Genomic DNA, 19,830 nt, shown 5'->3' with positions numbered 1-19,830 from the left:
TTACAATTCTGACCAGATGCATTTTTTCAACATATTTTGTACACGTCGTTTACTCAACTAATTCTTCTAGCCTTACAGAGATACTAAAGTCCTTTGGTTCATTCATAAAAAAGTTATTCTCTCTCTTATATGATAGTTACATATTGGGCTGCAGATTGATATAATTATATATAGGGCCCCCTCTGCCCCTCCCGCCGCTCCCACGGCCGGAGCCTCGTATGCCCCCACGACCGAAGGCTCGCCCGCCCCTACGGCGGAAAAATCGTGTCCCCCGTCGGCCGCGGTCGCCTAGCTGGCGGTAGATATCGCTGCGCACCACGCGCAATAATCGCTTCTCCAACATCTAAAAAGTATTAAAAAAATATATAATTAAAAATAACACATATATCGAGTCGTGTCGAGTGCCCGCACTCGCACTGAACTGGGTTCAAATACTCTAGCTTGCCTGCAGACTGCAGGCCTATTAGTAGGAACATAAGTAACTCGGATTAATATCCGGACTCGCTAAAAAAGACGAAAAATTTTTAAATATTGTACTATACGATTTGAACTTTTTTGGGAAGCTAAAGCAATTGGCTTACTACAGGATGTGAACAAAATTTTTTTCAAAAATTGCAATTAATCGAAATTGTAGAAAAAATACTAAAAATTGCATTTTACAACTTTTTTATGTATGTGTAGGCTTATATTGAAAATATAAAGTGTACGTTTCGTAGATCTGTGGCAATTAAACATATTCTGAAAATTTCGTCAAAATCAAAACGTTTAAAGATGGTAAAAATGTCAGATTTTTACGATTTTCGGCCTCTAACTGCAATAAATCTAATGCCTGTCGTTTTTTCTCGGATCAACCGATTTCGATGAAACTTTCACAGCACATATAATCGACACAGATTTACAGAACGTATATTTTAATTTTTCAATATAGGGACCCACATAAAAAAGTTGTAACATGCAACGTTTCGTATTTTCTCTACAATTCTGACCAACAGCAATTTTTGAAAAAATTTCTTTTCACATCCTGTAGTAAACGAATTGCTCTAACTTCCCAAAAAGTTCAAATCGTGTAGTATAATATTTAAAAAGTTATCGTCTTTTAAAGATAGTCCGAATATTAATCCGAGTCACTTTATGTAATTTCGATAATTGTGCATAAAAGGTTACTCACCGATTTCGATGATTGTTTAATTTAATTAATTGTTTATTAAAGCATTAGTTTTAGAACGTATATAAGTTTTATCAAATTTGGTGAGGTGTAACCATTTATGCACAATTACTGTAATTTCCGTAACTCACCATCAGGTCGCTTCTCTGCGCCGTCGATCCCGGGGCCGTCGTCGTCGATGCCGGGGCCGTCGTCGCCGGGGCCGTCGTCGCCGGTATCGGGGTCGTCGTTGCCGAGGCCGTCGATGCCGGTGCCGAGGCCGTCGATATCGGGGCCGTCGTTGCCGGTGCCGGGGCCGTCGATGTCGTTGCCGGTACCGAGACCGTCGTTGCCGGTACCGAGGCCGTCGATGTCGTTGCCGGTGCCGAGGCCGTCGATGTCGTTGCCGGTGCCGAGGCCGTCGATGTCGTTGCCGGTGCCGAGGCCGTCGTTGCCGGTGCCGGGGCCGTCGTTGCCGGTGTCGAGGCCGTATTTGCTGGTGCTGCAGCCGACAATGTTGCTAGCTTTTCCATCTTTGTTGTGAACAAATACAAAATAATGAAATATTATCACACAGTACAGTGGTCACTCGATAAATGTCCAAAATATCTGGCAGAAGTGTAATTATAATTCTGGTCGGGTACATCGGTGTGAATGTGAGACCAGGAAGACCATTACTAAAATCCAATAACAATCTGACTTTCACCAACATATTCGTGGCATTTTGCTAATGCAAATGATACCAAATATAATATAATTAGGATAATACTTACTTGTGTAATGAAAGAAGAAAGTTTCGGGCGCAAGGAAAAAACACGGAGAATCGTAATGTTACGCGCCGACACAGTTCAAAGCTCGAAACTTTCATCGTTCATTGCACAAGCATCATCGGAATTATATCATATTTGTTATCATATTACTTAGAAAAGTTCCACGAATATGTTGATGAGAGTCCCACAAAAAAATAATGAAAAATAAAGAACTCTCAATTATAACTCGCAATTATATATTAATTAATAGGTCAGCTATTTTGGATATTTATCGAGTAAACAATTAATAAATTTATTTGGGACGAGGATTTGTAGAGTACTTACTGTAAGTGAAGAAAGTTCAGCAGTCAAAGGTGGTCAAAGGAACGAACACCCGAACACCTACTTATAGGACGACTATGCAGAGAATGCGTTCCTCGTGATCGACGTCGACCACGAAACCTCTGCCGATCGTCTTTTGTCAATCGCGCCAGATCGCCTCGGACCAATCAACGGAGGGAACCACTACAGCCCTGCTGCAGGCAGTTGTGAGACATCGTCCAAGATGTCTAGCGAATGCGCGGCGATTTTAAAAAATCTCGAAAGGATAAAATTTTCGAAAAGATTGGATAGCTTGAACACCCCGTAAAATATCGGTACTTTCCTGTCAATGTAATATTTCCCCGGGCTCCGCTACACACTGTTCGAAAACGCCGAAAAGCTGGCCAAGCATTAAAAACACTAGATGAACACTAAAAACCTTTCTAAAAATACTGTGTACTAAGGTTTTTGAGGTCGCTGATCACAAATATAATGCTAAATTTGCATTTTAATTAACCGATCGTTAAGAAAAAATTAAATTTTGATTAAAAAGGGCCAGGGCCAGAGCCCTAAGTGGGCAACTGATTTTCTGTTTCGCCCCTGCTGATCGTCCTTCCGCGTTGTTTAATAAAACTGTTTAAAAACGAATTCTCCAGCGTTTTCAGTCATTGAGATACCAATTCCCAACAAAGTGAAACATCAATGTTTTAAACAAATGTCCATACATCACAAGAAGTTTATATTCTTATAATAGTAAGGTGTACAAATATAAGAGAGAATAGTAACACAAATGATAAATACTTTTCTTAATCTATTTATTTATATGAAGTCTCATCCTGTGCATTTGAATCAATGCACTGACATGAAATGCCCATCGTATTCACATACTTTTATACGATACCCGATCTCCAGCACAAATCTACTAAATATTTTACGTCGCGTTTACGCGACCCGTGCGTCACTCAAAATGAAACAAAAATAATTACTAATAACACCAATTTAGCGGTATTAGTAAAAACATAGAAATTTATATAATTTTCAATATAGTTAATCAATACAGTTTCGATAGCATCATAGAACTCTCAATTTATAAATATTCATGTATCGACACTGAATTTTCAATTTTTATTACAAAATTGATTCCCTAAATTAATATCATTATTATATCTTGTTAAATATATAAAAATTAGACTTCAGGAGTAGTATTGTTCAAACAATATACTAATGAGTTGGATCCTCAACTCATCAAAATTCTTTACTTCGAAAAATGATCCTATGGGCAGCTTTTCGATGTTTTCGAACAGTGTGCGTCGCGTCGTCCGTCCAATGACCGTAAATATATAACTTCCAAATTCCAAAGTATGCATTGTATGAAAAAACTTTTCTAGAGAAATTATGTAATTCATACACTTTTTTTGTAAGTGGAGGCGTTTCGGTGATTTGAAGATCAATTTCGTTTTTCTTTAAGGAATGCTATATTTTTTATTCTAAAATATCGAAGAGCGTTAATTTTTTAGTAAAAACAGTACTGACCTTTATTAGCAGTAAACCTAATAATTATTGAATAATTTCACTGTGTTTCTTGAAAAGGGTCTGTGCAATATGTCAAGTAATAGTTTCAATACCAGCAAAGATTTTCGAAAGACCGCGGAATTGACGTGACAATGTTTATCAACATGGAATCGTAATCGTCTATTCTGTTCGTGATTCACTGTTGAAGTTATCATCAACGTTTACACGTGACTATCTCAGTAAGATCACAGCAAAAATGAAGGCTACTCTTTACTTTACGAGACCAAAAATTTTTGCCTTTCCCCTATAAATTATTATCTATTTGGTACGTAATTCAGTTGCTTTGAACGAGGAGAGCTGAAGAAGAAGCAAGGAGTGTTACGGAAATCTTTGCTGTGCGGTATTTTGATATCATGTACAGACCCTTTACAAGAAACAAAGTGAAATTATTCGTTAACTATTAGGTTTAAGGCTAATAAAGGTCGGTACTTTCTACTAAAAAATTAACGCTCTTCGATATTTTGGTATAAAAAATATATATTCTATTTAAAAAAACGAAGTTGATCTTTAAATCACCGTAATGCCTGCACTTACAAAAAAGTATATGAATTACATAGTGTATCCCTTCAAACTATACAATTTTTCTGGAAAAAGTTTTTTCATACAATGCATACTTCGGAAGTTATTGAGGCTGAACAAGTTGCGTGTACCACCCTTGTATTTGTGGCCGCTTCGCCCGCGGCGAACGTATGTAGATAGAATAAGACACGGCCGCGCGGCCGAAGGCGCAACAAAAAGACAGTACATATACATTGTACAACCCAACTATATGTATTATTATCCGATTTATACCGTCTTTGGGCTTACTTTGTTCAGGAAAACATTTTCAATCGAAATAATATTGGATTTAGTTGGTAAATGCCAACACACTATTCGTTACAATGTTGCTTCTGATGCTGAAACACGTCACGACGATAATATCGAACGCCGAGACAACAATGTATGCGTTTCGTGCCACCAGTGGCTCCAGTGGTACATGCAGCTTGAATGGATTTAACGTGGCACGGAACGTGTTAATAGCAATAAAATGTTTGCTACAATGCTGCCATGGAAGTCGATTGCTAATAGTTTGCTGATGAAAACAAGTCTAAACACGCCACAAATCACATAAGTTAGACGGTGCCAGTATTGAAATGTTTCCTTTGAAGTTCATCAACGAACTTCATTTGTGGGATTTGACGACGAGACTTTTTAATATATGTACATACAAATATCAGCGTACACATACAGTGATTCCCATTAATATTCGGACGCTCTCAAAAAATCGATAACTTTGTTAATATTGGACTATGCGATTTGAACTTTTTTGGGAAGCTAGAGCAATTAGTTTACTACAGGATAGGAAAAGAAATGTTTTCAAAAATTGCATTTGGTCGGAATTGTAGATAAAATAGTAAAAGTTGCATTTTACAACTTTTTTTATGTGGGCCTGTATTGGAAATTTAAAAAATACGTTTTGTAGATCTGTGTGAATTACACTGTCCAACAGCCAAAAAGTATTTCGATTCCCACTATGCGATTCTTATAGAGTTTTCCGCGCTGATTCCGAATCTGTTTTTCATTTTTTTCCTATACGTCCAGTTTTTGAGAAAATGGAGTTTAAAAAAAGACATATTTTTCAACTTTAAACAAATGTTGTGATGTTATTATAAAAGATATTGAATTGTTCTTTACAGCAAAAGATTCTGTAGACTTTCCCGAAAACAGTGATATCCAATATTAATACATTATGATTGTTTAAACATGTTTAAACAATGATTAAAGACGGAGAGACACCACTATTGCACCAATTTTTGCGGATATTTTCGAATTTATCTCAAAAAATAAGGGTCCAGCGAAAAATTGAACTACATCACGCGAAAGAGCAGACTTTTATCTTGAGAAACCCCCCTTTGAAGTTTGCATGGTCGACGTTTTTTTCGAACCAGAAAGCAAAACATCTTCGCCCGACATGAGTTGTCACCAGTGGCGCTCACCACCAGAACGGTCGTTCGCCGCTCCGTATCCCGTCGCTGCGCCGCGCCGTATCCCGCCCCGAGCGCCACTGGCGGAAACTCATATCAGACGAAGATATTTTGCTTTCTGGTTCGAAAAAAACGTCGACCATGTAAACTTAAAAGGGGGGTTTCTCAAGATAAAAGTCTGCTCTTTCGCGTGATGTAGTTCAATTTTTCGCTGGACCCTTATTTTTTGAGATAAATTCGAAAATATCCGCAAAAATTGGTGCAAAAGTGGTGTCTCTCCGTCTTTAATCATTGTTTAAACATGTTTAAACAATCATAATGTATTAATATTGGATATCACTGTATTCGGGAAAGTCTACAGAATCTTTTGCTGTAAAGAACAATTCAATATCTTTTGTAATAACATCACAATATTTGTTTAAAGTTGAAAAATATGTCTTTTTTTAAAACTCCATTTTCTCAAAAACTGGACGTATAGGAAAAAAATGAAAAACAGATTCGGAATCAGCGCGGAAAACTCTGTAAGAATCGCATAGTGGGAATCGAAATACTTTTTGTCTGTTGGACAGTGTTATATGCACTGTTTCGTAGAAATTGGCTGATACGGAAAGAAACGACAGGCATTGAAAGATGTAAGAATCCTTAGAATTACTGAAGTTGGAGGCGAAAAATCGTGAAAAACTGCAATTTTTACCATCTTTAAATATTTGTAGCTCATTACAACAATTTTGATGAAATTTTCAGAACATGTTTAATTAATACAAATCTACGAAACGTGTTTTCGAAATTTTCCATAACGAAACGTGTTTTCTAAATTTTCCATATAAGCCCACATAAAAGAGTTGAAAAATATAACTTTCAGTATTTCCTCTGCAATTCCGACAAATTGTAAGTTTTTCAAAAATTTTTGTCACGTTGTGTAGCAAACCAATTCTTCTAACTTCTCAAAAAAATTTTCAAGTTTTATATTTCAATATTAAAAAAGTTATGGCGTTTTTAAAATTTTTTCATTTTGGCCACTAGTGTACATTGTACATGTATTTTATTTCATTACCCGTTCATTTTTACTTTATTCTTATTATTTTAAATATGGCTAACTTATTTTGTCGAATATAATTTGGAGAAAGTTAAACTTTAATGTAGAAGTTAATAATATGAAATCTGTATTTATTTCTTTACAACTTACTTTATTTTTAAAAAAATACAGTAAGAACAATAATATGAATTGGTGGATGGAGCAACGTTGAATGTGAGATGTCCAAATGTTAAAATTTGATGGTAGGACAATAAAAGCTAATAGATCTTAAGGAAATCTCACATCCAACGTTGCTCCAGCCATCAATACTAATAATAATAATAATATTAATAATATTTATTTATGAATAATACATATAATACAATAAACACTTATTTTATTCTTAATTATTGATTACAAAATAAAATAGTTCTTTTTACTTTAAATCTTATCCTATTATGACCTGCAATTAAAACATTACATCAAACAAACAAAAGACTATTTTAAAAAGTTCAAGATCTAACTCTTTTAAAGATCTAACTCTAAATCTTCTGTTTGTTTGTTGTAATGTTTTAATTTGATAGTGCTTTCCAACTAAAGTTCTTGTAGTGATACATTCACGCTTCTCTTATGAAATTCGATTCAATAATTCATTTGAATCTCCAACTTTATACGCAGTCTTCTGTTTGTTTGTTGTTTTTGCTCTTCCTTTTCAAAAGTATCTCTTGAAATGATAAATTGTCTTCATCGGTACAAGCAGCAGATTCTAAACTATCACCTTCATCGGCAATTTCATTATTTAAGCTGAAAACAAATAATATGGAAATTATACAAATTTAATCTATCGCAGACTAAGTTCAAGTTTTGATTATAAAAAGATTTATACCTTGCACTTTCATTTTCTACTTGAATACATGGGACGTTCACTACTTCTATTGGTTGTATACGTGACACTTCAGGTACACAACAACAAAGCCATCACTTCCAAAATGTTAAGACAAACACACAATGAATTGGTTTCATCCATTTTTTTCTTAATTATGGATCTTTCGGAAATCTATAAATAAATTTGTTTACATAGGTTATATAGGTTATACATATAGGTTATGCGATATTAAGTATAAAATACTTATTTGTGAAGAAGATATATTTGCATTACGGTTCTGCCGTTTTTCCAAATGTTTACGTCATATATTTCACTAGCTGACCGTTCCATTTCGATAGAATCCGCTACCTTACCAGAGCATTTTCTACAGAGTCATTGCATATTGCATGCAATGTCTGTAGTCTGTGTATATATACCCAGCCAACCAAAAATCTAAATTTGGTCGACCTCCCGTGCGCGCATATGCCGAGCTAGTGTCGACCGTAGGACCAGGGTTTGGACATGGGCATGAGGTCGGCATCAGGTCGGCACGAATCGACCGAATGTGCCTTTGTGGCAGCACTGTCGCACTGATGAATATCGTTTTACAGGGCAGCACCGTCAGCGAGCGTAGGTCGCACTAATGTGGCAGATGGCGGCGAAGTAAATTTCTATCGTACCAAATACACAGCACTTGTCCCTTTTATTCACGCATTCATTCTCAACAATTCGAAATACCCATACAAATTTTATTTAGTTCTCCTATTTGTTATTTTTTCTAGACTAAGGATCTTTATGCGAAATAAAAATTATCTGCATCGATTACAAGAGACACAAGCTAAAAATTACAATGCCGTACAAATCTCTTTACAGTTCAATTTCAACTAATTTACATTTAAATTTATTGAATACACTTATTTTAATGTAAAATATTAAGAATTTTAAATTTTTATTACTACATATCGCAGGGAGTTGGTGGGTGAAGGGATTCTAAATGAACGAAACAGGAAATAATTAATAAATAGTATATTTTGTAATTTATTTTGATTAGTTTTCTTTATTACTCAACTTAGATTCTTACATATTAGGGATTCGCTGTACATACATAGGCACACCTGGTCCATGGAAATTTCATTACTTCAGAAGCATCTTCTGGTTGGGATTTCTGGTCGAGTCTGGACATATTTTCCTGATTCTGCGCCTCTTCTCCGGAACGGCGTGCTCCTTCAGGGTAACTCGAACATAAACCAAATATAAATGAAACTAATATAAAGGCTTGCGCGGACACTGCTCGTTATTTCGCATTAATCTTGCAGTCCATTCATATGCGGGGGAGTCACATGTCCTTGTAGTCAGGTTGCAGAGCTGGAGAGAATACTATTTTAAATAGTAAATAATAAATAATCCTATTTATTTTAAAGTATATGTACAATTTCGAAAATAAAATGATTTATTTGAGGCAGTAATTTTTGCAAATAGTATTTGAAAATAGTATTTTATTTTAGGAATATTGAAAATATTTGGACTTTGTCTTTATATTTTCAATTTCAATTTTAAATAGTATTGCTGAAAATAATGGTTCGCATTCGAGAAACATACACTGTATGCTTATCAACTAGCCTCAGTAGGCACAAGAAATACAATATTCTATTTTGTGTTTCAGATTATTGAAATAGAAATATTTTATTTTGTGGTTCCGATTGTTAAAATGGAAATATTTTATTTTCGAAACTGTATATCTTATAAAAAATACTATTTTCTTTAAGCAAAATAAGGTTGAAAGTATTAAATAGTATTTGAAATATTTGTTTCGCCAAATAATGCCCACCTCTGTCAGGTTGGTAGTTGAGGACGGCTCGGCGCCGTCGCCGTTTTTGTCACCGGGGTAAAAGTGGTCATCTTCGTAGTCGCGGCCTGTCCAACATCCGCGGGCATCGGTGACGGCAAGGGCGTCGCGGAAGGTTCGCTTGACGATTGAAGTGCGCTGCCTTCCCCGCCGCCGCGAAATCCGTCGTCGTTGGTACCAGGTTGACCGGATCGTAGTCTCTGTAACATTCATGTGATAAATAAATATATTAATCGATGAATTAATAATTAGATTCAACTGAATAAAAGATGTACAATGCTTACCGTGGATGGCCCTCATTATCCGTCTGTAGTACAGTAGGCGGGTCCCACGGATACCCGACCACGTGCGCAACGTCACGACAGTGCCGCGATTCTCCCAGTTATTCCGCTGTTGGCTGTGGAAAATTTGTACATTAATATTAATTAATTACAATTATTATATATAACCTCGTGTTACTTACTCCACCTTCTTCTCCAATTGCTGCAATCTGATACTAAAACAAAGGTTGATAAATTAATACATTTATATTAATTAATTATAATTATTACATGCTAACGATTTCATATATAACCTCGTGTTACTTACTCCTTTTCCGTTTGCACGCGTAACCAATAGATTTCCGCATTACCCTGGAGGTACTATTGACAATGCGTTTTTTTTTTCAGTGGTATCCCCAGTAGGCCTACTCCACTATTTATAGGTCGTTACATGTCGTTGAACTCCGGTTCTAAGTACTCTATACCGTCATCGTTTTCGGCACGGAGGTACTCGAAAACGGCATCGTCGTCGTTTTGGTCCAAGACGTAGTCGATAACGTCGCCGTTTCTGTTATTGTGGTCGTCGTCGTCGTTGCAGTTATTGTTCGAGTTGTCGTTGTCGTCGCCGTCGCCGTCGTCGTCGTCGTCGTCGTCGTCGTCGCGACCTGTCCAGCATGCTCGGGCGTCGGTTACGGCGAGGGCGTCGGCGGAGGGTACGCTTGCCGATGGCCGTGTCCGTTGCTTTGCGGCTTTGAGCGCCGCCTTCCCGGCATCCGCGAAATCAGCCTTCGTACCCTTTGGATAGGAGGCTGACCGGAGCGTAGCTTCTGTAACATTCATTTAAATAAAATATATATAATAATCGATAAATTAATAATTAGATTGTACTGAATAAGAGATGTGCAATACTTACCGTAGATGGCCCTCACTATCCGCGTGTTATACAGCGGGCGGGTTCCACGGATGCCCGTCCACGTATGCGTCAATGCCACAGTGCCGGAGAGGGCATCGTCGAAACAAGCTCTGACTGCTTCTCGCAACGAGTGCCCTCCTAATTGGTGCAAATACCCAACCTGAAAAAAAATAAACATTACTTTTTATATTCATAAACTTAACCTTTTGAGTGCCGGGAGCCGATATATCGGCTCCTGCTACACTGGCGAGAAGTGCCAGAGCCGATATATCGGCCCGCGCCTCGTAGCGCTTTACTATTCGCATTGTGGGAGAAAAAAAAAACTAACAAAAAAACTAGTGTCATTGTTTAGTTCTGTATTTCATCTATAATACGCAGCTTTTTGAATCATGTAAATATCGTTTCTCGTTTGGTTTTTATAAGCATTTTCCCGAACCCTTGTAAAACTGTGAAATTCGGCCAATTTTTCTCGCATAGGCACCTCTATTTCGCCCGGCACTAAGAGGGTTAATAACACAATATTCTCCTTTATTGCAATATACTTACGACACTGTGGTAGTCGCTATCGGGACAATTCTCAAAATTTTGGATATCCTCTTGAGAATCTAGCGGTAGCCAGTGCGGTCGTTGCCCTAGATACTCGGCCCGTACCATCCCAGTTATTTTCCTGACGGTTGTAGAGAAATTCGTACATTAATATTAATTAATTACAATCATTATACAGGGTGAGTCCGCAGAAACAGAACACCTAAATATCTCCGTTACTTTTCGTTGTACAAAAAAACTTCTTAGGACAAAGTTACACTGTTTGAAGGGCCACATGTAACGGTGTGAGGGAAAAAATTTTCAAGGTTATTTTTTTACAAGATTTCAAGGTCATTGATATTTTTTTTTAAATGAAATGAGGTATTTTTTAATACATCAATCGATGCAACTGGACATTCGTTATAAAAAAGTACTAACCTATGTATGTCGAAATGTTAGTAGTTCACGAGATATTTCGATTTGAGTAACTGTAAAACACCATTACTGTCGTAGTAAAACGTTACACAAGTAGACGCTAACGTCTTATTGTTACTACGACAGTAATGGTGTTTTAGAGTTATTTAAATCGAAATATCTCGTGAACTACTTACTTTTCGACATAAATAAATTAGTACTTTTTTATAACGAATGTCGAGCTGCATCGATTGATGTATTAAAAAATACCTCATTCCATTTAAAAAAATATGGATGACCTTGAAATCTTGTAAAAAATTACCTTGAAAATTTTTTCCCTTACACCGTTACACGTGGCCCTTCAAACAGTGTAACTTTGTCCTAAGAAGTTTTTTTGTACAACGAAAAGTAACGGAGATATTTAGTTGTTCTGTTTCTGCGGACTCACCCTGTATATAAAACCACGTGTTGTTACTTACTCCACCTTCTTCTCCAATTGCTTCGTACTCATTCTAAAACAAAGGTTGTTAAATTATTACATTTATATTAATTAATTACAATTATTATATATAACCACGTGTTACTTACTCAACTTTTTGCTGGATTTCCTGCAGTCCCATACTAAAACAAAGGTTGATGAATTGATAAATTAATATTAATTAATTACAATTATTACATGCTAGCGAATACATATAACCACGTGTCACTTACTCTACATTCTGCTGCAATTGCTGCAGTCCCATACTGAAAGAAAGATTGAGAAATTGATAAATTAATATTAATTAATTGTAATTTTACATGCTAGCGAATACGTATGTATAACCACGTGTCACTTACTCCACCCTCTGCTCTAATTGCTGCAGTCCCATACTGAAAGAAAGGTTGAGAAATTGATAAATTAATAAATTAATATTAATTAATTCCAATCATTACATACTAACGATTAAATATAACCATATGTAACTTACTTCATCTTCTGCTCCAACTGCTGCAGTCCCATACTAAAAGAAAAGGTTGATAAATTAATATTAATTAATTACAATCAATTGTAATTGTTATTGTATTACTTACTCAAACCTCTGCCCCAACTGCTGGACAAGATGCAGCAATATCGTCATACTAAAACTAATACAAACGTGATACCATTTACTATACAATTTAATTACAATTATTACTAAATTTTAAAACAAATGTGCAACTCGTGCTTCTCACCTGTCTTGCTGCGGAGGAGGCGCCTGGAGTGTCGGAGTCGGGATGGGGATGGGAAGTGGTGGGGAAGGTTTAGGGTTGTTGGACGAGGAGGAACGATTCTGGATCAGAGGATTTGGCGGGAATTGAATGTTCATCTGCGGATCCGACGACTCGATACTGGACTGCAGCAGTAACAGCATATCCTCGCGTGAGGGGTTTTTTTGCTGCTTCTGCGATATTTTGCGGGGTGGCTCTGCCTCCCCCGAGGCTGTTTGATATTTGGCTGGCAACTGTTGCCGCCTTTTTGGACGTTGTTGATTCTGAAATGTATGAACATCGAAAGAAAATATTAATATCATTAAACAAAGAATGGGAAGAAAAAAACAGACGATTGTCGCTGACACTCCTCGTAGGCTGTGCGAGACACTGTAATGTAATTTTAATTGAACATGTATTGTCGATAATTATATTTTCATTTACACAGGAAGTAAGGTACATAAGTGTATTTAATTTTTTTAACTTACTTCTTGTCAACGAATTTTTCAACTTCTAGTGATGAAAATAAGGAAATAAGATATCGTCAGTAGTTGACAAATTTGTTGATGAGAAGTAAGTTAAAAAAATGTAATACATACTTACCTTGCTTCCTGTGCAAATGAAAATATGTACAATAGTTATCTAATTTAAATTACATTACAGTGTCACGTGCAGTCTACGAGGAGTGCCAGCAACAATGGCAACGATACGATCAAACAATTCGGCAAGTAGAAATTAAAAATTCAAGCTTACTTTATCCATGATGCTGATGTTCGGAGAATTTTTATGTCGCAAGTGAACGGGAGCGCTTCTCAGGATCTATTGCCGGCAGAGATAGTAATGCCAGAATCGTGGGCCGTTGTTCGATTGTCTTTTGTCTCGACGTTATTCGTCTGTTTTTTCGCGGAACGCGCGTTTCACCTGTTCTTCGCGGGAGGCCCATTTCGCCTGTTTTCGCTGGACGCGCGCTTCGCTTGTTCTTCGCGGAGGCGCGTTTCGCCTGTTTTCGTTGGACGCGCGCTTCGCGTGTTCTTCGCGGGCTATTCACCGCTTCTATTGCTATTCACGACAGTAGGTGATACTAGTGAGTGCTTATAGGAGCTTATAGGTGCTTAGTGGTTTCCTCATTGGATTACGCGATTTGACCAGCACGTGAAAGGAAGGTATTTATATTTTTTTTATATCGGTTATTCGATTTCATTTTGCCAATGTCTAGCAAAAGCTTACGAACGTCGTTACCGCGGAAACCATTTCGGGAATTGAGTTCCAGTCAAAAACGGCGCGTTTTGAATGTAGTAAGAACAAAGTTGAGGTCGCGTAAAAAAGCAGCACGCCCCGCTAATGTTAGTGTACCGGATATTCCTCTCACCAGCTCGTCTTCGTTCGCGTATTCTAATGTCGAGTCTTCGCGTCAACCTACTATCGACATAGATATTGATCACGACATGCCCGGCACTTCGAGTTCTTTTCCTTCGTCAATTCCGTCGCGCAATGACACAGCCCGGCCATCTGCTGTCGCTGTGTCAGAACCCTCGTTTCGCGATAGTTTAGCCACTTGTTTCGTGGACAATAACATATCGCACACCCAGGCGAATAACATATTACGCGTTTTGCACAAACATTCGTGTTTTCGGAAGTTGCCAATAGATGCAAGAACTTTACTTTCCACGCCACGCACCAGAGTCACCACGTCTGTGGTGGAGCCTGGTGAATATGTTCATTTCGGGGTAGAGTCTAAAATAATAGAATACTTATGTGAAACCCTCGAAACCATTCCCGAACGTTTAATTTTAGATTTCCATGTTGACGGGTGCACCATCGACACCCACAAAAAAGTTCAGCTTTGGCCAATTCAAATTCGAATCATAAATATGCGTAATAGCAAACCGATGGTTGTAGGCATCTATAAAGGTCCAAATAAACCCGGGGATTGTAATATTTACCTTAAAAAATTTGTCTCCGACATCAATGTGATGATGTCGAAAGGAGGCATTATTTTTCAAGGTAAAACAATCCCTGTGCAGTTGAGATGTTTTATTGCGGATGCACTAGCGCGGGCTTTTATTTTAAATCACAAAAATCATTTATCTTCTAATCCTTGTTCCAAATGTAAATTGTGCGGTACCACAATAGGGAAACGTCGGGTTTTCCGTGGCATCAATCATCATCGTCGATGCGATAATGATTATGCCAATAGCCCTGATAAATATCATCAAAAAGGAAATAGTCCATTAGCGGCCCTCCAAATGGGAATGGTTTCTCAGGTTCCCTTCGAATACATGCACCTTGTTTGTCTGGGCATTGTAAAGAAATTGTTATCCGCCTGGGTGTCTGGTAATTATTCAAAGGAAACAAGATTGTCCCGAAACATGATTTCTATCATCTCCGCGCGAATGGCAGTACTCGATAAGTACTGTCCATCCGATTTTTCTAGACGCCCGAGGCCAATAGAAGAATATTCAACTTTTAAAGCGACCGAGTTTCGCCAATTTCTCTTATATACCGGCCCGGTAGTAATGTACGGGATATTAGCTACGAATGTGTATACTCATTTTTTGTTGCTCCATATCGCGATTAGGATATTAGTTTCACCCTCGCTTATAGAGAAACATGTGAATTTTGCAAAAGCGGCATTGGAATTGTTTGTTTCTACTTCCGAAGAATTTTACGGTTCATCTTTCTTATCGTATAATGTCCACTGCCTCCTTCATTTGGCGGATGACGCCAGCCGTTTCGGAACGTTAGATTCATTTTCCGCGTTTGCGTACGAAAACACAATGTCCATTTTTAATAGATATATCAGAACGCCGGGTAAACCCCTCCAACAGTATGTAAATAGGATGGCGGAATTAAAAAGTCATGGTAGCACGGAGGGATGTAGTGATTATTCCACTACCACTGTCCATGCTTCCATGATTAAATTTTTCAATTTAGGCTTTTCCAAAAACGATCGCGACAACTGCTGCATTTTACGCGACGGATCAATTTGTATTATCGCATCAATTCACCCGTGCGAAGATGCGTACACGTTAGGTGTTAGACGTTTTGAAATTATAGATCAATTTTACGATGTATTATAATCCTCTTCGGATTTGGATATTTTTAAATGTGCGGCTTTGAGCACAGATGTAACCTTTGTAAGTATACAAGATGTCACGGCAAAATGTTATCGAATGCCGCTGAACAGCACGCATGCAAACGGCGATGACGCATTGGGTATCTCATCCCAATGGGTTGTCAAAGTGCTTGCGCACGCTGAGAAAACGTAAGGACATTGCACCCTTTTATGTCCTTGCGTGAGTATTTTTTATGTATAGTGGAGTAGGCCTACTGGGGATACCACTGAAAAAAAACGCATTGTCAATAGTACCTCCAGGGTAATGCGGAAATCTATTGGTTACGCGTGCAAAAGGAAAAGGAGTAAGTAACACGAGGTTATATATGAAATCGTTAGCATGTAATAATTATAATTAATTAATATAAATGTATTAATTTATCAACCTTTGTTTTAGTATCAGACTGCAGCAATTGGAGAAGAAGGTGGAGTAAGTAACACGAGGTTATATATAATAATTGTAATTAATTAATATTAATGTATAAATTTTCCACAGCCAACAGCGGAATAACTGGAAGAATCGCGGCACTGTCGTGACGTTGCGCACGTGGTCGGGTATCCGTGGGACCCGCCTACTGTACTACAGACGGATAATGAGGGCCATCCACGGTAAGCATTGTACATCTTTTATTCAGTTGAATCTAATTATTAATTCATCGATTAATATATTTATTTATCACATGAATGTTACAGAGACTACGATCCGGTCAACCTGGTACCAACGACAACGGATTTCGCGGCGGCGGGGAAGGCAGCGCTTGAAGAGGCAAAGCAGCGGGTGCGCGGGCACTTCAATCGTCAAGCGAACCCTCCGCGACGCCATCGCCGGAGCCGATGCTCGCGGATGTTGGACAGGCCGCGACTACGAGGATGACCACGTTTACCCCGATGACGAAAACGGCGACGGCGCACAGTGGAACTTTTCGTCCATTTCGGAGACAAAATCAAAGAACTTCCGATAGAAATGAGATAGAGAGCTGAAATTTTTTTTAATTATAGCTGAAACTTGGCAGAATATGGGAAAAATAGGGAGATTATGGTACGAACATTTTTTAACCTTGAAAAAAATCGTCAAACTTGCACAATGTCACGAAAATTGTGGTTTTTGCAATACCACGGGTAGAAAAAAATTTTTATGTAACATGCCATACATCATTTCCTGTAGATTTTTTCACGCTGATTTTAAATCTGGTCTCAAAATTTGTCTACGACCTCAGGATTTTACAAGAAATCGATTTTTGTGAACAAATTGTTTAACGAATTTTCTCAAGGTTATAAAACGTTCGTACCATAATCTTCCTATTTTCCCATATTCTGCCAAGTTTCAGCTTTAATTTTAAAAAAATTTCATCGCTCTACCTCATTTCTATCGAAAGTTCTTTGATTTTGTCTCCGATTTGGACGAAAGGTTCCACTGTGCGGCGCCGAGCCGTCCTCAACTACCAACCTGACAGAGGTGGGCATTATTTGGCGAAACAAATATTTCAAATACTATTTAATACTTTCAACCTTATTTTGCTTAAAGAAAATAGTATTTTTTATAAGATATACGATTTCGAAAATAAAATATTTCCATTTTAATAATCGAAACCACAAAATAAAATATTTCCATTTTAACAATCGGAACCACAAAATAAAATATTTCTATTTCAATAATCTGAAACACAAAATAGAATATTGTATTTCTTGTGCCTACTGAGGCTAGTTGATAAGCATACAGTGTATGTTTCTCGAATGCGAACCATTATTTTCAGCAATACTATTTAAAATTGAAATTGAAAATATAAAGACAAAGTCCAAATATTTTCAATATTCCTAAAATAAAATACTATTTTCAAATACTATTTGCAAAAATTACTGCCTCAAATAAATCATTTTATTTTCGAAATTGTACATATACTTTAAAATAAATAGGATTATTTATTATTTACTATTTAAAATAGTATTCTCTCCAGCTCTGCAACCTGACTACAAGGACATGTGACTCCCCCGCATATGAATGGACTGCAAGATTAATGCGAAATAACGAGCAGTGTCCGCGCAAGCCAAGGTTTGTAAAAATTTATTTGGTTTATATTAGTTATATTTTATATTAGTTTCATTTATATTTGGTTTATGTTCGAGTTACCCTGAAGGAGCACGCCGTTCCGGAGAAGAGGCGCAGAATCAGGAAAATATGTCCAGACTCGACCAGAAATCCCAACCAGAAGATGCTTCTGAAGTAATGAAATTTCCATGGACCAGGTGTGCCTATGTATGTACAGCGAATCCCTAATATGTAAGAATCTAAGTTGAGTAATAAAGAAAACTAATCAAAATAAATTACAAAATATACTATTTATTAATTATTTCCTGTTTCGTTCATTTAGAATCCCTTCACCCACCAACTCCCTGCGATATGTAGTAATAAAAATTTAAAATTCTTAATATTTTACATTAAAATAAGTGTATTCAATAAATTTAAATGTAAATTAGTTGAAATTGAACTGTAAAGAGATTTGTACGGCATTGTAATTTTTAGCTTGTGTCTCTTGTAATCGATGCAGATAATTTTTATTTCGCATAAAGATCCTTAGTCTAGAAAAAATAACAAATAGGAGAACTAAATAAAATTTGTATGGGTATTTCGAATTGTCGAGAATGAATGCGTGTATTTGGTACGATAGAGATTTACTTCGCCGCCATCTGCCACATTAGTGCGACCTACGCTCGCTGACGGTGCTGCCCTGTAAAACGATATTCATCAGTGCGACAGTGCTGCCACAAAGGCACATTCGGCCGATTCGTGCCGACCTGATGCCGACCTCATGCCCATGTCCAAACCCTGGTCCTACGGTCGACACTAGCTCGGCATATGCGCGCACAGGAGGTCGTCCAAAATTAAGCCAATCAGGACTTGAGCACCTCCGAGCGTAGATTGGACAATGATTTGCCGATCTGTGCCCTAGGCACGGCTTGCCCAAGGCACGCCTGGTTAGCTGGGTATATTTACAATGCTTATAATAATACTGTCATCTAAAGATGGTGAAACCCAATGACATTTCCATTTATTCTACAGACTTTTACTCATTGCAAAAACTGACGAAAATTGTTTAAATAATACAAATTTGTTGTTTAAACAATCGTTTAAGTAATAAAAAATTGTTGATTTAAACATTTGTTTAAATAATAGAAATGCATTTGTTTAAACAATCGTACAAATAATGAAAATCTATTTGTTTAAACATGTGTTTAAATAATAAAAATTTGTTTGTCTAAACAATCGTTTAAGTAATAAAAAATTGTTGATTTAAACATTTGTTTAAATAATAGAAATGCATTTGTTTAAACAATCGTTTAAATAATACAAATGTACTTGTTTAAAGAATCGTCCAAATAATGAAACTCTATTTGTTTAAACGTGTGTTTAAATAATAAAAATGGTTTGTTTAACCAATCATTTAAATAATACAAATGTATTTGTTTAAACAATTGTTATCGTCCTTATAAGAGTGTCCGAATATGGAATAATAATGAAAGTCACCGTAAATACGTACCACGTATTACATTACAATACATTACGTATACAGGGTGTCCCAAAATTCGTGAAAATCCCGAAAGGGGGTGGTCCCTGAGACCATTCTAAGAGACATTTTCCTTTGCACCAATGTCAACTGCGGCTTTGTTTAGGAGTTATTAACGAAAAACACGGACCAATCAGAGCGCGTCCTGGCCCGCCGCGCCGCGCCGCGCCGGCAAGCGAGTGTCGGTGGTACGCCGTGACATCGCAATGAACAAGAGTTTCTCGATAATGTGAATCCTCTCCGATTTCGATGAGCTTTGGATACGTTGTCCAGACCATGATTCCGAACAACATTTCTCTTTAGAGTTTTTGGCGATCGGCTTTAGTTTACGAGATAA

General features: G+C 37.3%; 4 protein-coding genes across 4 annotated transcripts; 1 reads left to right on the top strand and 3 right to left on the bottom strand.

The window, feature by feature from the left end:
* Nucleotides 1-18: 18 nt before the first annotated feature.
* Nucleotides 19-5,360, bottom strand: LOC143211211 (uncharacterized). Its single transcript, XM_076428674.1, has 2 exons — nt 1,297-5,360; nt 19-343 (listed from the first exon to the last, which is right to left on the bottom strand). The coding sequence occupies exons 1-2, from the start codon at nt 1,675-1,677 to the stop codon at nt 137-139; spliced, it is 588 nt and encodes a 195-aa protein (XP_076284789.1). The 5' UTR covers nt 1,678-5,360; the 3' UTR covers nt 19-136.
* Nucleotides 5,361-6,269: 909 nt separating this feature from the next.
* Nucleotides 6,270-10,124, bottom strand: LOC143211210 (uncharacterized). The gene is made up of 6 exons (XM_076428672.1): nt 10,065-10,124; nt 9,940-9,972; nt 9,761-9,873; nt 9,459-9,676; nt 7,652-8,995; nt 6,270-7,569 (listed from the first exon to the last, which is right to left on the bottom strand). Exons 3-5 carry the CDS (start codon nt 9,774-9,776, stop codon nt 8,894-8,896), a joined length of 336 nt encoding a protein of 111 aa, XP_076284787.1. The 5' UTR covers nt 9,777-9,873; nt 9,940-9,972; nt 10,065-10,124; the 3' UTR covers nt 6,270-7,569; nt 7,652-8,893.
* A 32-nt stretch (nt 10,125-10,156) lies between these two features.
* On the bottom strand, nt 10,157-19,577 carry LOC143211209 (uncharacterized). Its single transcript, XM_076428671.1, has 11 exons — nt 13,569-19,577; nt 12,801-13,099; nt 12,660-12,713; nt 12,557-12,589; nt 12,426-12,458; nt 12,300-12,332; nt 12,177-12,209; nt 12,068-12,100; nt 11,196-11,316; nt 10,650-10,809; nt 10,157-10,563 (listed from the first exon to the last, which is right to left on the bottom strand). The coding sequence occupies exons 1-11, from the start codon at nt 13,575-13,577 to the stop codon at nt 10,184-10,186; spliced, it is 1,188 nt and encodes a 395-aa protein (XP_076284786.1). The 5' UTR covers nt 13,578-19,577; the 3' UTR covers nt 10,157-10,183.
* LOC143211208 (uncharacterized) lies at nt 11,853-16,722 on the top strand. Its single transcript, XM_076428670.1, has 4 exons — nt 11,853-16,235; nt 16,328-16,360; nt 16,427-16,539; nt 16,624-16,722. Exon 1 carries the CDS (start codon nt 14,024-14,026, stop codon nt 15,893-15,895), a length of 1,872 nt encoding a protein of 623 aa, XP_076284785.1. The 5' UTR covers nt 11,853-14,023; the 3' UTR covers nt 15,896-16,235; nt 16,328-16,360; nt 16,427-16,539; nt 16,624-16,722.
* Nucleotides 19,578-19,830: the final 253 nt, after the last annotated feature.

This window comes from Lasioglossum baleicum, chromosome 8 (genome assembly GCF_051020765.1).
Source record: "Lasioglossum baleicum chromosome 8, iyLasBale1, whole genome shotgun sequence".
Taxonomy (NCBI): Eukaryota; Metazoa; Arthropoda; class Insecta; order Hymenoptera; family Halictidae; genus Lasioglossum; species Lasioglossum baleicum.
Note: the sequence above shows the minus strand (reverse complement) of the source record. Positions and strands in the feature narration are given on the sequence as shown.

What these genes read in the sequence shown, in the direction of transcription:
- LOC143211211 (XM_076428674.1), bottom strand. Translation starts at nt 1,677, where the DNA reads ATGGAAAAGCTAGCAACATTGTCGGCTGCAGCACCAGCAAATACGGCC. An exon ending in CGCAGAGAAGCGACCTGATG is followed by an intron (nt 344 to 1,296) that starts GTGAGTTACGGA and finishes AATACTTTTTAG; the next exon opens with ATGTTGGAGAAGCGATTATT.
- LOC143211210 (XM_076428672.1), bottom strand. An exon ending in CAACTACCAACCTGACAGAG is followed by an intron (nt 8,996 to 9,458) that starts GTGGGCATTATT and finishes TATTCTCTCCAG; the next exon opens with CTCTGCAACCTGACTACAAG.
- LOC143211209 (XM_076428671.1), bottom strand. An exon ending in CAGTTGGAGCAGAAGATGAA is followed by an intron (nt 12,459 to 12,556) that starts GTAAGTTACATA and finishes CCTTTCTTTCAG; the next exon opens with TATGGGACTGCAGCAATTAG. An exon ending in GATAGTGAGGGCCATCTACG is followed by an intron (nt 10,564 to 10,649) that starts GTAAGTATTGCA and finishes TGAATGTTACAG; the next exon opens with AAGCTACGCTCCGGTCAGCC.
- LOC143211208 (XM_076428670.1), top strand. Translation starts at nt 14,024, where the DNA reads ATGTCTAGCAAAAGCTTACGAACGTCGTTACCGCGGAAACCATTTCGG.